Below are 26,424 nucleotides of genomic sequence, written 5' to 3' on the forward strand. Positions count from 1 at the left end.
ATATCCAGGTCTCAAATTGTCCACTCGAAACATGTGCGGTTCATCGTATGCCAGTCACTCCTCCGTAAGGCCGTTTAGGAAACAGGCTGTCGGAGGCCCGGACTGGAAACGGGTGTGAAGGGGACCGGTGCCACACCCAGCTGCCTGGGCATTAGGTTCCCCGCGTGCCGGCTGAACGGTGGCTGTGGCTGGAGGCAGCTGGCGGCGCGGGCAGAAGGGATGGCAGAAGCCGGGCAAGGTAACACGAGGCCAGGTTGGGGGCAGGAGTCTGCTCACACTCGCAGCAGGGCGTGTGGTTGTCTCTCCGTCGCTGTGTCTCATCACCCTCCTCTGCCTGACACGGCATCACCGGGTCCTGGCGAGGCTGTGCCCATTTATTCAACGTTCCTCTTGGTCCCCATGACCAGCTCCCCTCCTCCTCCCCAGCTCGCTGTGTTCTATTGGAATCTTTTTTTTTTTAATGTGCTCTTGCAAAATGACTAATTGCATGTATTTAATTCACTCAAATGGATGACGCTGTCGTATCTTTCTGGTTCCTGCTCTCACCCGGCGCAGTTGCTGTGACTGCTAATCGCTGCGTCCTCCTCCGTGGTGTGGGGTCCCTGCCTTTGACCTGCTCACTCGCCCAGAGGTGGGCCACCCAGATGACCTCCAAATCACATCACAATGACTAGCCTCAAACTGTGCTCTAGGGACGGACCCATGTGAGACTTTCTGTGCTATATACATATACACCCCGGGGGCAGTACTCTTGCATCATGAGTGTATTTACCTTGACTGTTCTGTTACATTTGTTGCTGAATGTTTGCTAGGGAAACAATTTTTAGCACCCACAAAAGCATCAGGGTGGGGTGGAGGGGTGTACTCAGTTGCAGTGCCCTGCTAGGATTGCCCGAATTAGCAAACGAAAATACAGGACGCCCGGTTGAATTTGAATTTCAAATGAGCAACAAATATTTTTTTTTTGGCATAAGTATGTCCCAAACATTGCACAGGACATACTTATATTAAAAAAGTATTTGTAGGGACCGGCCCCGTGGCCTAGTGGTTAAGTTTGGCATATGCTCTACTTCAGCGGCCCAGGGTTTGCGGGTTCAGATCCCAGGCACACACCTACACACTGCTCATCAAGCCATGCTGTGGCAGCAACACACGTACAAAGTCGAGGAAGATGGGCACAGGTGTTAGCTCAGGACGAATCTTCCTCAGCAAAAAAACAAAAAAAAAAAGAAAAGAAAAAAATTTGTGCTTTATCTGAAACTCAAATTTAACCAGGCGTCCTGTATTTTGGCAACTCTACCCCACACTGAACACTTAAATCCAAGATTGTAGGAGATTGGGGAACAGAATCATAGAATCACTGTTACATGTCAAAATCGGGAAAACGCCACAAATACTTCGTTGGAAGTGAGGAAATATATTAGGAAGTCCGTACAACGAAATTACAATAAACATTTATGCAGCTGTAATTTTCACAATATTTTAATTCTGTTCTGAAAACAGTCTACAAATATCTCTACACAACACCAAAGCCAGTGATTTAATAAATAAGAGGAACGTATGTACCGCTTTGCAAAAAAAAAATAAGCCTTATACGTTGTTGTCTATATATGATATTTGTACAGTTTCCCAAGGCTCCTGGGACTAAAATGTGCACACACCACATACACACACACACTCACACCACTATATTTAAATCAAATGGGTTTATATTGTGTCAAATTAAATGCTATATAAAATTTATAACCAGATACACAAAATACGAATTGAATCGTGAATACACTGTTGCTAAAGGGTACCACACCTCACGTAGATGATTTCCAGTTAAGAGGGAAATAATTGCTTCACTGGATTTTAAGTGAGCACGAATCACCATCACCATCACAAGAAATCAATTTAATTACACGGTATTCAGAGATTTAACACACATGCGGATATTAAATTGACACTAGAATAAAACCTTTAAATCTGCAAAAAGACATTAGGACACAGGGTCAGTAACGCCGCTAGCTGCCACAGGGTTTCAGGAGACGATGCGAATGACGATCAGCTCTTTACGCCACCACAAGGGGAAACTGGTCCTGGTGCATCTCCGACATATCAAGGGATCATTGAGGAGCAAAGCACAGAATTCAGTATGCTGAACAAAGGTTGTTTATTCCAGATACCATACATCATACTGAGGGTTGTCCAGTATTAATTAATTAATTGTGTTAGGTCCTGCCAAAATATATAATTCTATTATTCACAAGTAAGGAGCAAAGTCCAACTACTCAAATGGCCGTAAACAAAACCTTTGCAGAATGGTGATACATAATTAAAAAAAAAAAAAAGTTGGGAGAGGGGACTGACACCTCAGGGCCTTAGGAATTCCTTTTAACATGAGCTAACTAGATGTGGAGAGCTGGCTTTTCGGTTAAGTCAGCCAATTCAAAACCCATCAGGGAGAAGTTATGAGGTATCAACTCGTAAGGCAGCTGTCATTCATCAAAAGCATCTTCAGCAGTAGCAGGAAGCATCGAAATGAAGCAATTCAGGATTCCCACTGGTGACAAGGTGTATTAACCGTGTTTTAGATTCTGCATTGGATATCTGCCATGTTCTTCCTAACCCCTCCATAAGGCCACTCAATCACAGGGCCAGACTAATGACCAAAGTGGTACAGGTACAACTTCCCCATAGGCCAGCCCTCGTGGGCGTGCAGAAGTCATATTACAATCCTCCCAACCACTGGCCCCGACCTGCACATTTACACTTAGTGCCCAACAGGGGATGTCCCCACCCAGTTACTGCCCCCCACCACAGTCACAAGGCATAGTCTCAGGTCCCCCGTTTCCCGACCCTGTGTGTGACAGGCTTCGTGTGGCCCTGCATGGCATGCTGTGCCCGTCATCTTTGTGGAGCTGTAGTAAAGCTTCTTCCAATGACATTAACCTCTCCATGCCGTCACTCACTTTCTAAGTTAAGGACCCCGGCACAATTCACAAAGCCAGCTTTCCAGAAATTCCGTGGCTGTGCTTCGTTCCCAGAAATGATATGGGATATCACTGAAATGTAAAGCAAGAAAACCCCAGAAGGCAGGAAATGCTGCTTGGTATTGGAAAACGTACTTAGGGGAGGCTTACTCGCCACGAAAGCATCTTTGCTGGCATGTTTAGTCGATGTCTAAACATCGACCCCAAAAGATCCACACAAATCCAGCAATTTAGAGAGAGTTGGTCCTTTTTCTTTTCTGGACTATTTTCTGTGCTTGGTATTTATGGTGATACTGAAGCATTGGGAAATTAACACTGATGAACTTGAAGCTATCTCAGAAACCGCCTCTTCATTATCACAGATCCACAGCACTTTTCATCAGGATGGTTTTATACCACATCGAATGAAGTGTCGCACTAATGTAGTCTACAGCCCTGAAGACACAAAAACGGTTTCTCTTCAAGGTATGAGATATGGTACAAAAATACATTTTTCCACGTACAAAAGAGAGAGAAAAGAAAGAGACAGGGGAGGCGGGGGAAGGCCAAGTGCCCTTCCACGGAATGGAGAAAAAAGAATCACAAACCCTTTGGGGTTAAGAATACGCCCGAACAAAAGTCAAATTTATGCATTAAAAAGCAAGAGTAATTCAGACCTACCATCCAGGATTTCTATCAGAATTTCAAATAAGGTTCTACCCTGAAGTGAGACTCTTAATTAAGTGCAGGTTCTTTCATTAAACATCAAGACATTTTTCACTTGAGCGCATCAAACTGTAAAATTGGCTTCAGAGCCTACACTTAGCGAATTTGGTAAAATGGTGGGTATTCTCAACAGCAATTTTCAGTTGGTGCTTGTGGTCTCAATCCACCAACGCCCAGATACGCACCTGCCCCCCTCGACTGACTCGAGTTAGAGTGGTGTTCCTGTCTAGATTTCAACACAGCACCGTACCCTTCAAGTTTCATGTGCGAGGCAGGGAGGGGGCAGGGAGTGGATATTATACCCAGACCAGTGATGGTTTAAGACTCAAAAGCTTTGTGCAGAGAATGCTAACTTTCCCCTGGCCAACATACGCAAAGCAATGTTTTAGTACCTAAACACGCCAAATACACAAAAGCCAAATGAGCAAAAGGAAGGAGGGCAAAGATGACCTCCCCAGAGTTATTTATACCCTGTGCTAAAAAGATTTGCCTATGAGTATCTCAGTGACAAAACTGGAACGGTTTCAACCCAGAAACCACGAGCTGAAATGCCCACGGACAAAGATCTGCCCAAGCAAATCCTGGAGAACATGTATGCATTTCAGGAAGTGAACCGAATGCGGGAGAGTTTGGGCCCCATTACGTGCACCTTAAACACAGAAGTTTCATAAACATCCTCAAACACGTCTGCTTTTGTCTTCCAGATACTTGCAACCAAAAATAACAACTCACAGAAACACCACAGAAAAGTGGGCAGACAGCTGAGTTCTCTCCAAAATGATACGTGGACCGTAAGGTTTTGTTTCTTCCCGATCTGGCATGGTCTCTGCACATCAGCATCCAGGGGCTCTGTGGGGCACTGCCGGGGCGCAGAGAGGGGCAGGGAGGGACTGTGGAGACAGTCTCAACCCCCGGCAGCCTGCAAAACTGCGTCCTGCAAAAGCTGTGACTTCTCCTTGCCCTGGGCTTACAACACCCTTGGGGGCTCCAGAAAGGGGGTGTTTCCACCAGCCCCCCATCTGAGCCTTGCAAGGCTCCCCTGTCCAGGACCCCGCAGCCATCTGCCCCGCATGTACCTCTCTCTGCCCCTAGAGACCACCTAAGTGGAGGGCACCACAGACTTCAGAGAAAAAGCACCTCACACGTGTATTGTAAAAATTGCAGGAAAAACAATTCAGATCTTCTCCAAAGCTTCTTTATTGCTGCTCATGGTTCCTGAGAATGCTTTATAAGCAGCAATAGACTTGAAAACGTTATTAGCTGCTATGGTGTGGTTTCCTTCTAAGGTCTTCAGTCAATCAAAAACAAAATGAAACAGAAAAAACGCTCGAGAGCATACCTTTCCTACAGAGGCCCAGCTGGCAAACGGCAGAATTAGGACATCAGATCGAGATTCCTGAGAAGCCTCGAGGCTTACCCAGCAGCTTTTGGCTTCAAACCCCAAAGACACTTGTCAGGTCCTCGAATTTTCCTTTACAAAACGCTGAGGTTAAAACACATCAAAATACAGAGGGGAAAAAAAAATCTCAGGTTTTGTACAAACAATGATTTCTTCATCTAATGATATAATTGACGGCAGCTTGGCGGGGATCGCTAGGATTCAGAAGAGGTTCAGGTTTATCCTCGAAGACACCCGTCCACATTCAGAAGCGACAACACTCATCAACTAAGGCATCAACCAAAAACAACAAGGAATGAGGCTCACAGTTTGGGAACATGAAAACAACGCACACAGACCTCACCCACCCGTCCGTACGCTGCAAAAACAAATGCCAGCATCGAAACTTTTCCAGAGCGTCGAATCAGCGTATTCTTCCCCTCAACGTAGAGTTTCAATAAACTTGACTCGATCTGCCTTTATTAAAAAACCTTACAAAAGATGTATTTAAATGCTTGAAAAAATTAACTTTATGCGCTATGCACAGATAAACTTCTCTGACTGTACAGCTAAGACGGTTATATCCTTTGTTTAAAAAATATTTTCTCCACTCATGACACTTCGCAGGTAGTTCCACACAAATGATCTATCACTCCACTTGGAACGTGTCCCAGGAGTCGACACGTGGCCAGAAATACCCTCACAAAGCGCCACTCTCTTGCTCGGGAACGTTTATTAAGATTGTTTGGGGTTTGGTGTTCTTTTTTTCCTTCTCCTTTTCTGTTTTCGGAGAGAGGGCGCTGGCGCGAGGGGCCCCGGCCGGCCGGCTGATTGTCACTTGCCGTTGGAGCGGTCCAGACTCTCCAGGACTCTGTTGAGGCGGATGTTGAGCAGTCTGACCTGGTTCTCCAGGTGCCCCAGCTTCTCCTCCAGGCTGGGGCCGCTCGGGCCGCTGCGCCAGTAGAAGCCCATGGGCCCGGTCATGAAGTAGACGGCCACCACGAAGCACAGCGGCAGGACGGCGTGCTCCGGCTCGCCCTCGTACTTGTGCAGGATGTACACGCACGACATGGAGAACAGGATGACGCGCACCACCCAGAAGAAGCGGCCGAACACCACGTGCAGGAGGCTGAAGGTGAAGCCCAGGGTCAGAGACAAGAACCAGTAGGCCAGGAGGACGGCGCCGACCAGCAGGAGGGCGCGGGCCGGGCTGTTGGCCACCGAGGCTGGGCTGAAATACTGGGACATGTTCGAGACTGCAAACAGAAAAGAGAGACAGAGACTGGTTACAGGGAGCCCGGGGTTTCTCTGCAGGCGGGGTTGGGCAGCTCAGCTCACTTGCTGGGCCTGTGCAACAACTCAAGGAACTAAGCTGCCTCACTGACCTTCAGACTAAGTCTTAGGAGAAGACAGGGCAGCTCATAAGACTGCCTGCCGTGTCGTGGGTTTCAAATACCTTTCATGGCAGGGAAGAGCCTTCAGACTGTCTTTCAATTTCCTTCCTTCCTGTGTTTCCTAGTAACAAATGCCCAGTTTTAGGCTGGGTACATGGCTACCTAAGATAAAGGCGTTTCCCAGCCTCCCTTGCAGCTACATGACTAAGCTTTGGTCAAGGAGAGGTAAACAGAAATGTTATGTGGTCCCTTCAAGGTATTTTTCCTAAAAGTAGCAGGAAGGTGCCCTTTACCTCCTCTTCTTCGGCCTGCTGGAATGTAGATGTGATAGCTGGAGTGGGAGCAGCTGTCTTGGGCCATGGGGGAAGGGAAGTCACCTATTGGGGAGCAACAACATGGAAGGCGCCTCTGTCCTGAGGACAAGCCACCTACCTGCCTAGCCACCTACCTGTGAACTTGCACAAAAGAGAAATAAGCTTCCATCTTGTTTAAGCTGCTGTTATTTGGGGTCTCTGTTACTCACAGCCAAACCTAACCGTAACTGGTACACACACATGAAGTCCCATCTTAAGAATGAAGTGAAATGGAGGAGCTGCATCTTCTGTGTGCCCGACTTAAGAAAATTTTCAAACAGAAAAGTTAAAAGAACAGTAAAATAAATACTCCTATTGAAACCACCCAAGTTTAACAATTGTTAACACCTTGCCATATTGCACTTCATGTCTCTAGTCACGTACTTTTTTTTACTGAATCATTTGAAAGATGCACACATCACACTTCAGCATGCATCTTTTTGCCAGTTTTATTGAGATATAATTGACATACAGCACTGTATAAGTTTAAGGTATAGAGCATAGTGACTTACATACATTGTGAAATGATTACCACAATAACTTTAGTTAACATTCATCATCTCATACAGATACAAGAAAAGAAAAAAAATGTTTTTCTCCTGTGATGAGCACTCTTAGGATCTACTCTCTCAACAACTTTTCTGTGTGTGTGTATATATATATATATATATATATACATATATATCATACAGCAGTGTTAACTACAGTCATCATGCTGTACATTACATCCAGGACTTATTTATCTTACAGGTGGAAGTCTGTACCTTGTGACCACCTTCCTCCAATTCCCCCTCCCCCTACCTCTTGTAACCACAAATCTGATCTCTTTTTCTATGAGCTTGGTTTTTGTTTTTGTTTAAGATTCCACATATAAATGAGATCATACACTATTTGTCTTTCTCTGTCTGACTTATTTTACTAGGCATAATGCCCTCAAGGTCCATCTATGGTGTCATAAATGGCAGAATTTCCTTCTTTTTTGTGGCTGAATAATATTCCACTGTGTGTGTATATATATACACACACACCACAACTTCTTTATCCATCCATCCACCAATGGACACTTAGGTTGTTTCCATGTCTTGGCTATTGTAGATAACACTGCAATGAACACGGGGGTGCAGATATCTCTTCCACACAGTGTTTTCATTTCCTTTGGATAAATACCCAGAAGTGGGATTGCTGGATCATATGGTAATTCTATTTTAATTTTTTGAGTACTCTTTTCCATGGTGGCTGTACCAATTTACACTCCCAACTACAGTGCACAAGGATTCCCTTTTCTCCACATCCTTGCCAGCACTTTTATCTCTTTCTGATGATAGCCATTCTAACAGGTGTGAGGAGATAGCTCATTGTGGTTTTGATTTGCATTTCCCTGATGATTAGTGACGTTGAGCACCTTTTCATGTGCCTGTTGGCCGTCTGTGTGTCTTCTTTGGAAAAATGTCTATTCAGGTCCTTTGCCCATTTTGTAATTGGAATATTTTTTGCTATTGAGTTGTATGAGTTCTTTATATATTTTGGATATTAACCGCTTATCAGATATATGGTTTGCAAATACTTTTTCCCATTCTGTAGGTTGTCTTTTCATTTTGTTGACGGTTTCTTCTGCTGTGCAGAAGCCTTTTAGTTTGACGTAGTCCCACTTGTTTATTTCTGCTTTTGATGCCTCTGCTTTTGGTCTCAAATCCAAAAAATCATCACCAAGCCTGATGTCAGAGAACCTACTGCCTATGTTTTCTTCTAGGAGTTTGATGGTTTCAGGTCTTATGTCCAAGTCTTTAACCCATTTTGAGTTCACTGTTGAGTGGTGTAAAATAGGGCTCCAGTATCATTCTTTTACATGCAAACATACAATGTTCACAGCACCATTTTTATTGAAGCGACCGTCTTTTCTCCAGTGAGTATTCTTGGCTCTCTTACCCAACACTAGTTGACCGTATATGCATGGGTTTATTTCTGGGCTCTCGATTCTGTTCCATTGGTCTACACGTCTGTTTCTACGCCAGTACCGTACCGTCTTGGTTACTATAGCTTTATAGTACAGCTTGAAATCAGGGAGTGTGATGCCTCCAGCTTTGTTCTTCTCTCTCAGGATTGCTTTGGCTTCGGGGTCTTTTGTGGTTCCATAAAGATTTTAGGATTGTTCTTTCTACTTCTGTGAAAAATGCCATTGGAATCTTGATAGACATGGCATTGAATCTATAGATGGCTTTGGGTACTATGGACATTTTAACAATATTAATTCTTCCAGACCATGAACATGGGACACCTTTCCACTTATTTTGTGTCTTCAATTTCTTCCATCAACGTCTTGTAGTTTTCAGTTTAAAGATCTGTCACTTCCTTGGTTAAATTTATTCCTAAGTATCTTATTGTTTTTGACACCATTGTGAATGAGATCGTTTTATTTCTTTTTCAGATAATGTGTTGTTAGTGTATAGAAACACTATGGATTTTTGTACGTTAACTTTGTACCCTGAAACTTTGCTGAATTCGTTGATTAGATCTACCAGTTTTTGGGGGAGTCTTTAGGGTTTTCTACATATAAAATCATGTCACCTGCAAAGAGACAGTTTTAATTCTTTCTTTCCAATTCTGATGCCTTTCATCTTTTAAGGATAAAGTAACATTCTCCTCAACACCATGCTACTATCATACCTAAGAATATAAAATTCCATAACCTCACTCAAACTTCCCCAGGTATGCAGGAATATATTTATATCTGTTTCCCCCACCCAACCAGGACCCAATTATGGTTCACGCACTGCAACTGGCCACGTTGGTCAGTTTCCTCTAATCCAGAAGAGTCCCGTGACACGGACTTTCTGAACACTAGTTTCCTTGCAGAAGGTCCTCCCTCCTGGAATGTCCGATTGTCTCCTCAGAGTGTCGTTCACCAAGTTCACGGGGAGTTACATCCCGAGTGCATTTAGCTTGCACCGGCAGTTCTCACAGGTGAGCGAGTGGGTCAGCAGCCCCTGGAGGGCTTGTGGACGCGGGCAGCTGGGCCCACCCCCAGAACGTGTGATTCCTAGGTCTGGGGTGGGCCCGGGAATCCGCACCTCTCACAAGGTCCCGGGGATGTCGCTGCTGCCGCTGTTGCTCTGAAAGCCTCACTTTGGGATCTACTGGCTGATGCACAAGCAACTCTAGGCATCGGGGAAGGAGGGGCACGGGGTGAAGCGGGATATGATGATGTGGAGAGGGTCAGCGTAGACCAGAGCAAGCATGAGATGGGAAGACTGGAACCCAGGGCTTTTCAAGTCTCTAAACGCATCTACAGCGTGAACATCTCGAACCCTCGCCACATCCCCCAAAGGTGATCAGACTGTCGTGCACAAGGCGGCCACTTCCTCTGGGGCCCAACCCCACAAACAGCAACCTTCTCCAGGGCTGAATGCTCAGACCCTCCGACAGTCGGAGCGCCAGACTTCTTCATGGTGCCTTCCAGAGTCATCGGGAGCATTTTAACTAAACGTGCTTTTGAGTTTGGAGCTGAATTTCACCTGGAACCCCTGTAGAAGATGAGACTAAACCAAACCTTTTGGTCTCAGGCCCCCCAAGAGCTTTTATTTATATGGGTTCTCTCTCTTTATATTTGCCATATTAGAAACTAAAACTAATATTTAATACATTCTGAACTTAAAAAAAAATTTCTTTTTGATTATGTACTTTAATACACTTCATACTTTCAGGCTAATCTTTCTTAATCACTACTTTTTTTTTTTAAATACTTTATTTTTCAGAGCAGTTTTAGGTTCACAGCAAAATTGAGTGGAAGATGTAAGTTGCCAACAATTTTTAAACAGTTATTAATTCATTTAAAAGTAACGATGAACCCATTATAGGTTAACAGAAAAAAATATATTTTTATGAAAAATAACTTTTCTGAAACAAAACGGAAAAAAAAAAAATATAGTGAGAAGTGTGGTATTGTTTTGCAATTTTTGCAAATCTCTTTAATATCTGGCTTGTTAAGAGAGCCGGATCCTCGAATCTGTTTTTGAATTCACATAAATAAATTGCCAGCCACAAATCTGGGCCACGTGTGATTTTAAATTTTCTAGTACCCACATTAAAAAGGCAAAAAGAAACAGGTAAAATTAATGTTAAGATATTGTATTTAACCCAATATATTCAAAATATTATCAACACGTAATCAATATAAAAAATTACTGAAGAGGCCAGCCCAGTGGAGCAGTGGTTAAGTGCATGCGCTCTGCTGTGGTGACCCGCGGTTTGCAGGTTCAGATCCCGGGTGCACATTGACACATCGCTTGTCAAGCCATGCTGTCGTGGCGTCCCACATAAAGTAGAGGAAGACGGGCATGGATGTTAGCCCAGGGCCAATCTTCCTCAGCAAAAAAAAAAAAAAAAAAAAAATTTACTGGTGCACATAAGAATGCGTGGCCTCATGGAGACATGTTGCTGGAAAGAGGAGGACCTCACAGTTCCCCTGAAAGGGCCTCGGGGACCCCTGGGTTCCTCAGAGCAGACTTTGAGAACCGCTAGACTCGACTGTATGTACACAGCCACATAATACGTACTACCTGTTATCAAGGGGCTATGACAAGTGATCAGCAGGTACAAGGCCACCTGGGCGAATCCTGGCCTGGAGATGAGAATGCTAACCTGCACTCCACATTCAACCACGGACTTCAAAACTGCCGTCTCAATCAAGGGAGGGCGGTCAGAAGCAACCTCACTCCCCACAGGCCCTGAAAATCCTAAATAGAACCTGAGCAACTCTGGCTGCCCTGCCGTCTAGCAAAGGGTACTGCAGTAGTTTCCGGGGCTGCCGTGACAAAGGACCTGAAGCTGCGTGGCTTAAACAACAGGAACTCACTCTCTCTCAGTCCTGGAGGTGAACAGCCGGAGATGAAGCTTGGTCCCTTCTGAGACTCGGAGGGGGAATCTGTTCCAGGCCTCTCCCCAGCTTCTGGTGGTTTGCTGGCCATCTTTGGCATTCTTGACTCGAAAAAGCATCACCCTGATCTCTGCCTTTATCCTCATATGGCCGACTCCCTGTGTGTCTCTGCATCCAAATTTCCCCTTCTTAGGAGGTCATCCTGGATTCAGGGCCCATCCTACTCCAGCATGACCTCATCTTAATTAGTTACATCTGCAAAGACTCTCTTTCCAAATAAGGTCGCATTCTGAGATACTGGAGGTTAGGACTTCAACAGAAGGATCTGGGGGACAATTCAACCCGTAACAGGTACCACTCAAAGAAAACTAAACCTTTCGATGGCAGACGTGCTTCTCAGCTTGGCCCAGGTTTAAGTCATCGCACATCTGTAGAGTCTCCATGGGCGGACAGGGGAAAGCTGGCTCTGGGCGCTGGACGCAGACAGCCCTCAGCATAGAGAATGGAGATCAGGCGGGCCCCAGAACTGCACGATGACTTACTCTTTGGAGCAGAGCCCCTTCACAAGCCATTTCTTGTGGGCCAGGCGCTGTTCTGACTGCTCTGCATGAATTGTCGTTTGATCCTCACCATGTGATGATGAGATTTGCAGCATTTTCCACACGAGGACACAGGCACAGAGCGGGACTTCCCCAGGGTCCCTGAGCTAGGGCAGGGCAGAGCTGGGGTTTTGACACAGGGAGGCCAGTCTCCAGAGTCATCCACTCCCTGTGCTATCCTGATGCATCATCGCGGCAGAATTCATATTTCCCCCATTTTGTTAGAAGTGGCCTTGAGGCTGCAGAGAAAGTGAACAACTTGACGAAGATGAGAGACTTAAATCCATCCTTCCAATTCCTGGACAGATGCTCTATTTCCCAGAACGGTGTCTGAGCCAGCAGATCTGGAGTGGAAAAAAACTGTGCTGTCCGTTATGGACACCACTGGCCACATGTGGCCACCAAGCACTTGAAATGCGGCAAGTGTGAACTGAGATGCACTGTGTCAGACAGACTGGATCTGGAAGACTTAATACCCCCCGAAATGTAAGACACCTCGTTAATAATTTTTCATATTGACTACAAGTTGAGATAATATTTTTCATCTAGTGGGTTAACTAAAATACCTTATTAAAATTAATTTCACCAGTTTCTTTTTACTTTTTTAACGTGGCAACTAGAACATTTAACATCACATATGTGGCTGGCATTTGATTTCCAACAGACCACTCTGCACTAAGGAGTCTCCATTTTAACCTGTACCCTGAAAAATTCTGAAGGAGGAAATTAGAGGATTGTGCTCTTGGAAACATTTTTTACCAGAATATCCAATTTTGGGGGCCGGCCCCGTGGCTTAGCGGTTAAGTGTGTGCGCTCCGATACCGGAGGCCCAGGTTTGGATCCCGGGCGCGCACCGACGCACCGCTTCTCCGGCCATGCTGAGGTGGCATCCCACATACAGCAACCAGAAGGATGTGCAACTATGACATACAACTATCTACTGGGGCTTTGGGGGAAAAAAGGAGGAGGATTGGCAATAGATGTTAGCTCAGAGCCGGTCTTCCTCAGCAAAAAGAGGAGGATTAGCACGGATGTTAGCTCAGGGCTGACCTTCCTCACAAAAAAAAAAAAAAAAGAATATCCAACTTTGGAACAGTTTCCTGTAAAGCCTTTCACACACTCAAACTTCTAAGCCTAACACACAAATCCCAAAGGCCTTCGGTTGCTTGAAGCTTCTGCATCAAATAACAAGGGGAAAATCACACATGGAGGTGGGTACTCCTGCCTCTGGAGTGTGCCAGCTACGCTCATCATGACCGTGGGCGCTCACAGCCTCCTCGTTCTGCTGCAGAGCGACTCTGCTCCGGTCCTCTCCCACGTGGGTAGGAGGCTGTCTCTACTCTGTAGTTCTTCACTCCAAGCTGCACGCAATTTCTTGCAATCAGGTTTGTTTCTCCAGGGCTCGCTGGTCAGGGGTGGAAAGACTGCGCGTTTCACAATCCGGGCAAGTGAATAGGGATTCCAAGCGGGATTGCACACAGTTGCTGTATCTGGGTTATGTGTTGACTCAGCCCGAGTCCCAGGAGGGGCCATCGCCCGCCCCAGGGGCTGCATGCTGCACGGCACCCTCTCACACGGCCATGCTGCTGCCTCCGATTCTTGGCCCGAGCAGCACGGTGCCCTGAGTTGGCCTAAGGCCTCTCGGAGGTTGAACTCAATGGTTCACGGCTGCAGATGGCTCTGAGTGGCTGGGGGGGCGACAGCAGGTGCGGACCAGGGAGCCCCAACCTGTGCAGCTTTCGGCCAGTGGCTCAACCTCAAGCCCAGGTCTCCGGTCTGTAAGGTGAGAGTGTCAAGGGCCAACAGGAGGATTCCGAGAGATTCTGCACAAAATGGAGCTGTATTAGTTTCCTAGGGCTGCTAGGTCATGCAACACATGACCACAGACTTGGCGGCTTTAAATACGAGGAACGTATTCTCTGACAGCTCTAGAGACCAGAATTCTGCAACCAAGGTGTCCGGAGGGCTGTGCTCTCTGTGAAGGCTCTAGGGGAGGGTCCTTGCTTTTTCCAGCTTCTAGTGGCTCCTGGCTGCCTCACTCCGATGTCTGCCTCCGTCGTCACACAGCCGTCTTCTCCCTGTGGGCTTCTCTGTGTCTGTGTCCAAATTTCCCTCTTCTTATAAGGTCACCAGATACTGGATTTAGGAGCCACCCTAAGCCAGGATGACCTCATCGTGACTTGATTACACCTGCAAAGACCCTCTTCCCAAATAAGGTCACACACACACAGGTACGGGGCTTTGGGGAGCACACAAGTCAACTCACACCAGCAGCAAAGCAGCGGAGCCAACAGCCCCGCAGTTCTTATTAATGATGTGCCCCTTTGTGCCAGGGGCAGACCCGGGGCTGAGGGTGCAGCCTGGAGGGGATGGGCAAGGCCCCGCTCACAGGAGCTGAGGTACCAGAGGAGAGACAACACACACACACACACACGGGACGTTACAGCTGAGGAGTGCCATAAAGAGAAGGAATGGGCAGTGTGAGAACAGACGACAAGGTCCCTTTACGTGGGGTCATCAGGATCGGCCCCTTGGAGGAGGCGTCATGTACCAGAGACCCAGGATGGGAAAGACCTGAGCAGGCAAAGGGCTGGGGATCGCCCCAGGCAGGCAACACCTAAAGGGACTAGAGGGCACGTCCAGGAACGGGAAGGAGGCCAGGGGCTGGGCAGATCCTAGGAGCTTACAGTCCTGTGCGAAGCCTGTGTCCATCCCAAGTGCAACAGGAGGTCACTGGGCAGCTTTAAGGAGAGTGACTTGACCCGACATGTTTTTAAAAAAAAAAAATCTCTCCGGCTGATTTGTCGAGCGGGGACCACAGAGGGCAAGAGAGGAAGCTGAGTTAGGAGGCGTGTGTGCAGGGCCCCCTATTAGGGGGCCCGAGGCTGTGCCCTCCGGAAGGCCTGCTGGCAAGGTGGGACCTTGGCTGGCGTTCGGGAACTTGGATTTCTGAAGTGTGATGTTGTGATTTATGATAAGAAATATATATTTGGTCCTCGTCCCCATTCCTTGCAAGAGCTCCTAAAACCCTTGGAATTTCCCAAGTGATGCGAGCCATGAGGGTGTCGATAATTCATAACAAGCCCCTTTCAACCACACTTGAGTTTATGTTAATCAGGTAACTTTTGGAAACCCCTAGACAACCACAGGATGGGGGCTGGTTGCCAGGGGAACCAACCATTGTGATTAGAGGGTTGGAACTTCCAGTACCACCCTCTGACCTCTGGGGAGGGGGAGGGGCTGAGGGTGACTCCATCACCAATGGCCAATGGCATGGTGCCTATGTAATGAGGCCTCCACAAAGACCCAGAAGGACGGGGGTTCAGAGAGATTCCCAGGTTGAACTCAGAGAACAGGAAAGCTCTGAGGCGCCTCCCACAGACCTTGCCCCATGCGTCTCTTCCATCTGGCTGTTCCTGAGTTACATCCTTTGTAATAAACCAGGAGTCGAGTGAGCAGACTGGTTTCCTGACTTCTGTGAGCCGCTCTAGCAAATCAACTGAACCCGAGGAGGGGGTCATGGGAACCTCTGATTTATAGCTGGTCGGTGTGAAGGACGGGTGACAACCTAGACTTGAAATTGGCGTCTGCAGTGGAAGCACCGTTGTGGGACGGAGCCTTCACCTGTGGGACCTGACGCGATCTCCAGGTAGAACCCAGAATTGAGACACCTAGTCGGTGTCCGAGAAGAATGGAGTTCATTGCTTGGTGGTGTGGGAAAAAACAAAACCACCACACTGGAGGCAGAGCTCCCTCCATTCCCTGATGAGGGGCTCTCTGCGCCCGGACTGGCCGTACAAACAGCGCGGTTCATGCTGACCACCTGCTCTCCTTTGAGGAGTCTGGGATTTGGGGATGGGCCAGGTAGAGGGTACCAACGTGACCAGCTCCCAATAAACACCCTGGGTGCTAAGTCTCTCCTGGGTGTCCCTGGTGGACGACACTTCACAGGAGCTGGGGGATCGAGTGTGTCCTGTGTGGCTCCCCTGGGAGGGCTCTGGAAGCCTCAGCCTGGTCTCCACCCACGTGCCCTCCCCTTCGCTGCTTGTGCGTCCTGTCCTTTCGCTGTGATAAGTCACAGCCGTGAGCACCACCGTGTGCTGAGTCCTGCGAGTACCCCTAGCAATGCACGGAGCCCCGGGGTGGTCTTGGGGGCCTCACACAGGAGGCCACTGCAGACTTCCTGGAGTGAGAGGCGGGGCCTGGCCCAAGGCCGTGTCCTTGAATTCCTGGGTCCCAGCGGCAGCCTCCTGACTCCTGGAACGGGGCAGCAGCCCCTGGCAGGCCAGGCGGGCAGTGTCCCAGGGGTCACACGTGGCTCCTTCAGCCCTTCTGACGATTCTGTGAGCGCCTCATCCTCTGGATTGGATCTCTTTCAGCCTAAATACCTGGAGTAGCTTGTTTGGGATGCCAACCACCCAGAGAACCCACTCGGCGCGTGCGGTGTGCCCGGGGGCAGACAGGTCGGCGCTGCCCAGTCACGCCTGAGCCTAGGGAGCACCTGCGACGCGCGGCTTTGATGGGCCGTGCGTATACGCAACTATTGCAGCAGAAAATGCTCATTGGCATCCTCACTAGACCTCCCCAAGTCTCTGCCCGGGCCCCCCACCGCGGGCACCCCCTCCCCACCGTGAGAGCCACCAGAACAGACCAGCGTCTCACATGCACGCCCCCCACACCTACCGTCAAGGCCGAGAACGTCCAAGAGCTCCGTCCAGACTTTCCACAGCGTCTCCACAAACATGTCCACTCCCAGCACGAACCTCTCGGTCAGCCTGGTCAAGAACTGCGGAAACAAGCGAGCGGTCACTGCCCACTCGGCCACCGCGCCCTCCCCCCTGCCCCCGCCAGGCTCGGGGGCGGACGCCTCAGCGGGAAAACAGCCGCGGGTGACGAAGGCCCGGAGCACCGCGCGGCCTGGAGCCGGGACGACGTCCCCGCGAGCCGGCCTCCCTCGTGCGCGCGGCCGCCGGGCCCGGGGCTCTGCGCGCGGCCGCTTCTCCGGAGCCCTGCGCCCCCTCTGCCCGGCCTCCGCCCGCCTCCGCCCCATCTCGTTTCTAACCGGCGAGACTTTCCGCCCCCGGCCTCCCGCCCAGACGTGGTTCGCACACTTGAGCCGTATCAGCCTCCCGCTGCGCACGTGCAAGTGATGGAGACCCACACCCCGTCCGGCTGTGAGGGGCCCGCACCCGCTCTCCGGGGGATGCCGGAGAACCACTGGGCGGCAACGGTGCGAACGGGGGTGCAGCCTCGCCTCACCGTATGCGTTTCAACACGGGACATTCTATCCACATGGTCAAAAACTCAGAGCGACAAGTGGGAACTCAGTGAAAAGTAAGCCTCCCGGCTCGCTCCCCAGGAACCCAAATCCCCTTCCGGAGGCACCACTGTCACTCACTCAGATGCACCCGGTGAAAACGGCATAGACAAATGTTTTTCCCACAAACGGCAGCATACGTGTACAGTTCTGCAGGTTTTCTCATGAAACACTGTGGAACACAGTGGTTACTCAACCTCAGACCGTACAGAGCTGCCTCATTCTTTTTAAAGACGCTACCCCTGCAGCTGTTGAACGAATCCCCTACTGATGGACACCTAGGTTTTTCCCGACCTGCACTACTACCGTGAACGGGGGAGCTGCAATGGGACCCTGTATACGTGCCCTTTGGTTCACAAGAGGAGGATAAATGCCTCAAAGTGAATTGGCTACAGCATTTTAAATTGGATCATTCCTCCGGGGAAAAGGAGGCGCAGGGTTGAATCAGCAACCCGAGAACAGAGGATGCCAACAACCTCGGGGCAGGACTGTGGGTTGGCTGAGCCTGCACCAGCCTGGGGGTTTAACCGCCGGGCTTCATATCCTGGCTCTGCCTCTTCCTACCAGTTAGGCGACCAAGGGTATATTACATGTAATACAGACCAGGGCTCCAGCTAACAAATGGAGGTCATAGTACCTACCCCATCTGGTTATTTGAGCATTAAATGGGATATTCACGTGAAATGCTTTGAGCACCTGGTAAATGGGCAAAATTCTTACCGACATCCAATATTCTGACAGAGCGCTGACCCCCGTATGTCCCGCAAGGACATTGTCCTCTTAGCTTTAGGTAATTACACTACAGGGATCTGTATATTTAAAGACCACATGGCCACCAGCTGATGAACAGATAAATACAGCCTGGCCTATCCGTACAACGGGATAATATTTGGCCATAAAAAAAGAATGAAGTACTGTGGCATGTTCCACAGCAATGAACCCTGAAAACATGATTCTAAGGAAAAGAAGCCAGAAACAAAAGACTACATGTTATATGATTCCATTTGTATGAAACGTCCAGAACAGGCAAATCCACTGAGACAGAAAGTAGATTAGTGGTTGCCTAGGGCTGGGGAGGGGGCGAACGCTAAAAGGTATAGGATTTCTCCTTGTGGTGATGAAAATGTTCTAACATTGACTGTGGTGATGGCTGCACAACTCTGTGAATATACTAACAACCACCGAATTGTACACTTTAAATGGATGAATCATATGGTATCGTGAATTATACCTCCATAAAGCTGCTATTAAAAAAATGGAAGGGTTAAAAAAAAAAGAATAATGGGAGAGTTGACATTAAAAAAACACCAAAGACGCTGTGGAGAATGCCAGAAGGAAACATATATGTCAGAGAGAAAGAGGGTGATGGTCCCTCTCTTTGGTGGGGTAGGTGGGTGGGGAGATGTGGGAGAATGTATCTCCACCCAGCTAGAAGGCACATTGGTATCGGTTTGGTTATAATTCTTTTCTTTTTGCTGAGGAAGATTGGCCCTGAGCTAACATCTGTTGCCAATCTTCCTCTATTTTGTATGTGGGTCGCCACCACAGCATGGACACGAGTGGTGTAGGTCCACGCCCAGGAAGAGGACCTGAGCCGCTGAAGGGAAGTGTGTGGAACTTAACCACTAAGCCACGGGGGCCAGCCCCAATTCTTTTTTTTTTTTTTGAGGAAGATTGGCCCTGAGCTAACATCTGTTGCCAATCTTCCTCTTTTTTTTTTCCTCCCCAAAGCCCCAGTACATAGTTGTATATCCTAGTTGTAGGTCCTTCTAGTTCTACGTGTGATGCCGCCTCAGCATGGCTTGAAGAGCGGTGTGTAGGTCCGCGCCCAGGATCCAAACCAGCCAACCCCGGGCCGCCGAAGCAGAACGGATGAACTTAACCACTGCGCCACCGGGCCGGCCCCCCAATTTTTTTTTTTTTTAAAGAGCTTTATTGATATATCATTTACATACCACTGAGTTCATGTCTTTAAAGTGGACGGTTCTGTGGTTTTTAGAATATTCACAAGGTTGTACAGCCGTCACCATAATCTAATTTTAGAACATTTTCATTGCCCCAAAGGAAGCCTTGTCCCCATCAGCAGTCACTCCCGTTCCCTCCACCCCCAGCCTAGGCAACCACTAATCTCTGTCTCTACGGATTTGCCTTTCTGGACTTTCCACACTAATGGGATCATGCAATACCTGACATTTTGTGCCTGGCTCCTTTCACTCAAAACAACATTTTCAAGGTTCACCCGTATCGTAGCATGAATCAGTACTTAATTCCTTTTTATTGCCAAATAGCATTCTATTTTACAGATATACCAGATTTTGTTTCTACTGTCATAATTCTTTAAAGTATGTACAATTTGTACACATTGGTCGATGGAGAGCAATTTTTATAATTTGTTCCAATGGAGGGAAAAGGAAAGGGCTCCACACCACGGCTTTTGTGAGAAAAGGATATCGGGCCTTTAAAATGGCACCAACTCCCCTAGAAAGGGGGTGAGGAAGCAGTTATTTGGGAAGGAAGAGATGGTACTGCTCATGCTGATGAACCTCTCCGGGACTCAGCTTTCTCAGCTGTAAACTGGGGCTAGGAGAGGACTGGACACGAGAACCTGTAAAGACCCCAGCACACACCAGCACACAGCAAGTGCCTGGGCGCTGGAGTGGCCAGAGTGTTTCTGGCAGATACGCGAATGGTTGGGCGACCTGGCGCTCACTGCAGACTGAGCAATCACCGACCATGTAACGCACGTCTTCAAGGAGCTGGGAAACCTGGCACACCTGAGAACCTGCATGCCTGGGCATGACCTGGCAGTGCTCAGGACAGGCCCACCTGAGAACTGGCCAGGCAGGAGGACGGATGCAGGGAAGGGCCCATGGTTGGCCTCCCTAACCCTGCACCGGGAGAACCTGCTCTCCGCCCTGAGGGCTGGCACTGCCTGCTCTGGCTACTGCTCCGATGTCTCTGTGAAGACACAGGAGCCCTGAGGGGGTGTCATGGGCTGAACTGTGTTCCTCCAAAATTCCTATGTTGAAGCCCTAACCCCCAGCACCTCAGAATGTGACTGGATTTGGAGATCAGGTCTTTAAGGAGGTAACTAAGGTAAAATGAGGTCATTAGGGTGGGCCCTCATCTAACAGGACTTGTGACCTTATCAGGAGAGGAGGACACAGACAAGTACGGAGGGAAGATCCTGTGAGGACACAGGGAGAAGACGGCCGTCCACAGCCAAGGAGAGAGGCCTCAGGAGAAACCAGCCCTGCCGACACCTTGATCTCAGATTTCTCGTCAATTCCTGTGGTTTAAGCCCCCCAGCGGTGCTCCTTTGTTCTGGAGCCCTGGCAGACCAATCCAGGGGGTTACAGCGGAGCCCAGAGCCTGAGGCAGGTCACAGAAATCAGTGACAAACCGAACCTGACTCGCATCAGGCCCCTGGGTCTCGCTGCGGGTTCACGGGAATCGGGGATGGAGGAACGAGGGACACCACCACAAGGACCAAATGCAAACGTGGAGACGGCTACGGGGCACTGCCCCACCTGCCCCGGCTTCTCCACCAAGTAAACTGGCCTTGAACCAAAAAACACCGCAGGAGGGAGAGGAGGAGCCGTTAAAACAAAAAGCCACTGAAATCACGTTGAGTGTGCGCCCTTGCCAGGACATGATGACAATGGCTCTTTGCCTCTGTGCTCTTCCTCCCAAAACCCATGACCCCAGTCGAATCATGAGAAAACCATCAGACCCATCCCCGTCGAGGGGCATTCTGCAGAATCCCTGACCAGTCCTCCCGAAAACCGTCCAGGTCATCAAAACCAAGGAAAGTCTGAGAAACCGTCACAGCGAGAGGAGCCTCAGGAGGCATGACAACTAAATGTAACGTGGTGTCCTGGACGGGATCCTGGAGGAGAGAAAGGACATTAGGTAGAAACCAAGGACATCTAAATAAAGTACGAACTTTAGCTAATAATGATGTATCCATACTGGTTCATTGACGTAACAACCGTACTATAAAAATGTAAGATGTTAACAAGAGGGGAAAATGGGTACGGGGTATTTGGGAACTCTGTACTATACTCTCAATTTTCTGTAAATCTAAAACTGTTCTAAAAAAATAAAGATATTAAAAATGAGAGAGACTTAAAATACATATCAGTAAAGCCCAAGTGTCGACTTTGTTTGGATCCCAACTCAAACAAAGCAATTTTGTAAAAAGAATTTTGAGTCCGTCAGGGACATCGGAAAATGGACTTGGGTTAGTTGTTAAAGAACTGTCATGAGCTGTGATCATGGTATTGTGGTCGTGAGTTTACAAACTTTTTATTTGTTAAAGATGCAGACTGATGTATTCAAAGGTGAACTAATACGTCTTGGATTAACTTTAAAATACTAGTCCAGGGCCGGCCCGGTGGCTTGGCAGTTAAGTGCGCGCACTCCGCTACTGGCAGCCCGGGTTCGGATCCTGGGCACGCACCGACACACCACTTGTCAGGCCATGCTGAGGCCGCGTCCCACATACAGCAACTAGAAAGATGTGCAGCTATGACATACAACTATCTACTGGGGCTTTGGGGGAAAAAGAGAAAAAAAAGGAGGAGGATTGGCAACAGATGTTAGCTCAGGGCCAGTCTTCCTCAGCAAAAAGGAGGATTGGCATGGATGTTAGCTCAGGGCTGATCTTCCTCACAAAAAAAAAAAAAAGAATTATAAAATACTAGTCCAGGTTAAAAAAAATTTTTGATGGGAGATAGACGTAATGAGAATGGCAGCGAGTTGATCAACTGAAGCACTGGGTGGTAGGTCCGGGGGTTCATTATACGATTCTTTGTCCCTTTGTGTATGTTCGACAATTTTCAGGATGAAAAGTTAAAACAAGGAAGAGTCAGGTGAATGAACTTAGGAGGCCTGTGGCCGTGGCCCTGGGAGGGGCCAAGATCATTCCAGCTCGGGATTTCATCGCCTCTTCCCTTACACCAACTCCACCCTACTCTCTCCTCAACCCGTCACACCTCCCCAGGCACAGGCAAACTGGCTCCAAGGAAAAGGAGGCTGTCAGGGCAAATGTGCCTTGATGAGCAAGTCAGAGAAGGGGCGAGAGTTTCTGCAGTTCAGAGGTTGTCCAGGCATCTGAAGAACACAACGAGATGCAACGGTGACAGGAACTAAAAATGCTGGAACAGACATACAGGTCATGAATGCATCACAAAGGAGCAAAGGCACCTCTAGGGTGGAAGGTCCACTGAGCCTCAACCAAAGGTCACGGTAAAGGGACACGCTGACACCATGTGCCCCGAGTTGCTGCCACGGCAGAGACACAAACCCCTTATGCAGAATTCTCGCTGGAATCGTATGCCCTCAACCTAACCCCAAGGAAACAATCGGATAGTACAAACTACCGGACATTTCAAAAGACAACTGGCCAGTCAAAATCACAGTGAGATGCCATCTCAGCCCCACTGGGATGGCTACAATCAAAAGACAGACAATAACAAGTGTTGGCAAGGATGTGGAGGAACTGGAACCCTCACACACTGCCGGTGGGAACGTAAAACGGTACAGCTGTACAGAGGTTCCTTGAAATGTTAGTTACCATATGACCCAGCAAATCCACTCCTAGGTACATACCCTTCACACATACATTCACACAAAACATACATTCACACAAAAACTTGTACAGGAATGTTCTTCGCAGCATGATATGCAGTGGAAACAACCCAAATGTCTATCAACTGAATGGATAAATAAAAAGCCATAACAGGGAATGAAGCACTGACACCTGATACGACATGGATGAACCTTGAAAACATCAAGCTAAACAAAAGAAGCCAGTCACGCTGTATGATTCCATTTATATGAAACGTCCAGAATAGGACAACCGGCCCAAGGTCACCCAAGTGAGAAGCAGAGCTGGGATGCAAATCCATGTCTGTTGGGCATCAAGGCCCATGCTCCAAACCCAAAAGTGGTGGGTGTATTTTAGATACGTCCTAGATTAGAACATGGGGTGTTTCTTTAAACACCGTCAAGCTTCACAAGCCACCAAGCAGATCTGGCTCTAATTAGTAAGCCCAGGGGCGCTGAAAACTACACTTGCTAGCAGACTCAGTTTTCCTTTCATTAAGATTAACAAAACAACCTCCCCCAAGCCTGGCTGGTCTGGGCTACTCTCAGCAGGAAATAAAATAATTCTAGATGGTGCACTGATAGCAGAACCGCGACGGGTCACGAGGCAGGAAGACCAGTGAGGGCACCGGTGTGGGCCCCAGGCCCACTCTGCCTGGGTTCAAATCCCGGCTCTGCCACTCAGTCTGACCTGGAGCCAGTCACTTCACCACGCTGTGCCTCAGTTTCCCCATCTGTAAAATGGAAACAGTAACAGTACCAACTTCATAGGGTTGTTCTAAGGATTAAACGAGTTTATCTATTAAAGCACTTTGTGCATTTTAAGCAAATAACAAAAGTTAGAATTATCATCGTCTCTATTGAAGGCACAAACCCTGGTTTACTCCAGAAAGAGTTCTGACCTCGAGATGCTCAGATTCTTTGCCAGAATACAGCTGTCTTACTGATACCAACCCAGAGGTTAAGCCCTTAAATATCTGTTTTGAATTTCATGTCCGTGGACTTTGATTCTCACAGAACCGTCAGCTGAGACACGGGTTGCTTGCACGTATCTGGCACAGTCAGACTTCTTTCTGCTCTAAAACAAACGCTGTCTGCAGACCTGCAGGTTCACCTTCTCCCATCCTTCACGCCCAGGCTGACTGGAGGGCAATCTTTGGGCATTCAGGTCGGGTCATCTTTCTCCCTCCTCGGCCACCTACAGAGTTCTCGCCCCCTAGAACCCACAACCTCTGCAAGAGGCATCCGCACACCCAGAGGAGGGTGGTCAGAAGTTACAGTTTTCCTAACAAATTGACCTGTCTTTCATTTTATCCAGTAAGAATATCCAGCCAATCTGATTTGGGTTTTTTTGTGTTGTTGTTTTTTTAATTTTTATTTTAATTTTATTTTTAATTTTATTTTTTGTGAGGAAGATCAGCCCTAACATCCATGCCAATCCTCCTGTTTTTGCTGAGGAAGACGGGCTCTGAGCTAACATCCATTGCCAATCCTCCTCTTTTTCCCCAAAGCCCCAGCAGATAGTTGTATGTCATAGCTGCACATCCTTCTAGTTGCTGTATGTGGGACGCAGCCTCGGCATGGCCGGCTGAGCGGTGTGTCGGTGCGCGCCTGGGATCCGAACCTGGGCCGCCAGTAGCGGAGCACGCGCACTTAACCGCTAAGCCACGGGGCTGGCCCCTGATTTGGGTTTTAATGTTCTTTTTCCTCTCCATCTCAAGCACCAGAAAACTTTTTTTCACCCTGAAAGTCCTTCCAGCAGGGCTAAGCAACGCTGATTGGCGCCTTGGCCAGGACATATGAACAATAATGGACACCGATTCAACCATTACTCTGGGCCAGGAAAGTATCGACTCACAATTACAACCTCATAATTAAGATGTTATTATTACTCCCATGTAAGGGATAAAAAAACTGAGGCTCAAAGAAGTGAAGCCACTTGCCTAAAGCCAGCCAGCTTGCAAGTGGCAGAACCCAAACTTAAACCCAAACTTCTCTCCAAAACCCCAGTGCTAGCGTGGAGCAAAGGAATTAATGAGACTGTACTCAGAAAACCGCAGTACCACATGCAACTGTCCCCTGTTCACTTCCCGTTTCTCCCGTGCTGCTGTGTGGACTTCAGCCCCAATGGCGCGCTTGTCTCAGCTCCAGAGGGCCGGCCGGGGAGCCTCCCCCGCTCCTCCTGAGCACTCAGCACCATTCCCGGGGGGCTGCAGGCTCCTCAACAGCCCCAAAGTACACAAAACGCTCCAAGGAAAAGACCGAGCACATAGTAGGTGCTCAGGAGGGTTACTGTGCCAGGTTGCCAAAGCAACAGAGCAGACTGCATTACTCCCTTTTTCTTTTCTTATAAAGTAAAAAAAAAAAATGCTAAATATCTTCAAAGCAGAAGGAGGAGGGCCTAAGGTGCTCGGGGAAGTGGGTCGGATGCGACGCTAGACGAAATTCGGAGTTGTCGGGGAGCGCGCAGCAGCGCGGGGAGAGGGCGCGGGCGGCCAGGGCGCCCCCTAGGCCGCGGACGGTGCCTGGCTCACAGTAGGTGCTCATTCAAACGTGCTGAATGAATGAATGAGAGGCGCGGCCGGCGTCAGCGCAGCCAGGGGGGCCCCCGGCGCGCCGCCCTGGGGGGCGAGGTCCAAGGAGAAGCGCGGCGCGGAGGGGAGGGCGCCCCGAGGCCCTGCGCCGGAACCGGCCTCCAGACCCGACGCCGGCCGGGCAGCGCGGGGGAGCTGCAGGCGCAGGCCTCGGGGCGCAGGCCGGGCACCCCCGCCCCGGCCCGGGCACCCCTCTTCCCGCGCCCCGGCCGGCCGGCAGCCCCCGAGGCCGCGCACGGCCCAGGCCGGCCCCTGGCGCCAGGTGCGCGGCGGCCGGGGCAAGGTGACCGCGGGCCCGGCGCCCACCTTCTGAGCCGCGCGCACGTTGTCCTCGCCGAACAGGCTGCTGACGCTCTGCGAGAAGGTGTTGACCGTGCGGCGGTAGCTGTTCTTCTCGGCGCCGCCGCGGCCCCGCGCCCCCTGCGCGCCCGGGGCCAGCAGCCCGAGCAGCAGCAGCAGCAGCAGCAGGAGCCCAGCCCGGGCCCGGGGCCCGCCCCAGGCGCGCGCGCCCATGCTGGGGCCGGCGGGATCGGGGTCGGGGAGAAGGGCGACGGCCGCACGGGGGGACGCGGCGGCTCCGGCGGGGACCGCGTTGGCGCGCTCCGGGCCGCGCGCCTCGCTTCTGC

At 49.3% G+C, this 26,424-nt stretch overlaps 1 protein-coding gene across 2 annotated transcripts; it reads right to left on the bottom strand.

Moving 5' to 3' along the window:
- Window positions 1–1,466: 1,466 nt before the first annotated feature.
- On the bottom strand, window positions 1,467–26,398 carry BRI3BP (BRI3 binding protein). Of its 2 annotated transcripts, XM_058531246.1 has the most exons (4): window positions 26,105–26,398; window positions 16,961–17,063; window positions 6,746–6,829; window positions 1,467–6,314 (listed from the first exon to the last, which is right to left on the bottom strand). In XM_058531246.1, exons 1-4 carry the CDS (start codon window positions 26,309–26,311, stop codon window positions 5,893–5,895), a joined length of 816 nt encoding a protein of 271 aa, XP_058387229.1. In that variant the 5' UTR covers window positions 26,312–26,398; the 3' UTR covers window positions 1,467–5,892. The 2 variants fall into 2 exon arrangements, with proteins under 2 accessions (XP_058387229.1, XP_058387230.1); XM_058531247.1 differs by lacking the exon at window positions 6,746–6,829 and having other exon boundaries at window positions 26,105–26,392.
- Window positions 26,399–26,424: the final 26 nt, after the last annotated feature.

Source organism: Diceros bicornis, chromosome 35, assembly GCF_020826845.1.
Source record: "Diceros bicornis minor isolate mBicDic1 chromosome 35, mDicBic1.mat.cur, whole genome shotgun sequence".
NCBI classification, from domain to species: Eukaryota; Metazoa; Chordata; class Mammalia; order Perissodactyla; family Rhinocerotidae; genus Diceros; species Diceros bicornis.

Bases quoted from the DNA above. Each gene is read 5' to 3' on its own strand.
- BRI3BP (XM_058531246.1), bottom strand. From the start codon at position 26,311: ATGGGCGCGCGCGCCTGGGGCGGGCCCCGGGCCCGGGCTGGGCTCCTG. The intron at 17,064-26,104 runs GTGGGCGCCGGG...TTGTTTCCGCAG, and splicing joins ACGTGCGCGCGGCTCAGAAG to TTCTTGACCAGGCTGACCGA. The intron at 6,830-16,960 runs GTAGGTGTGGGG...GCTCCCCAATAG, and splicing joins GGACGTTCTCGGCCTTGACG to GTGACTTCCCTTCCCCCATG.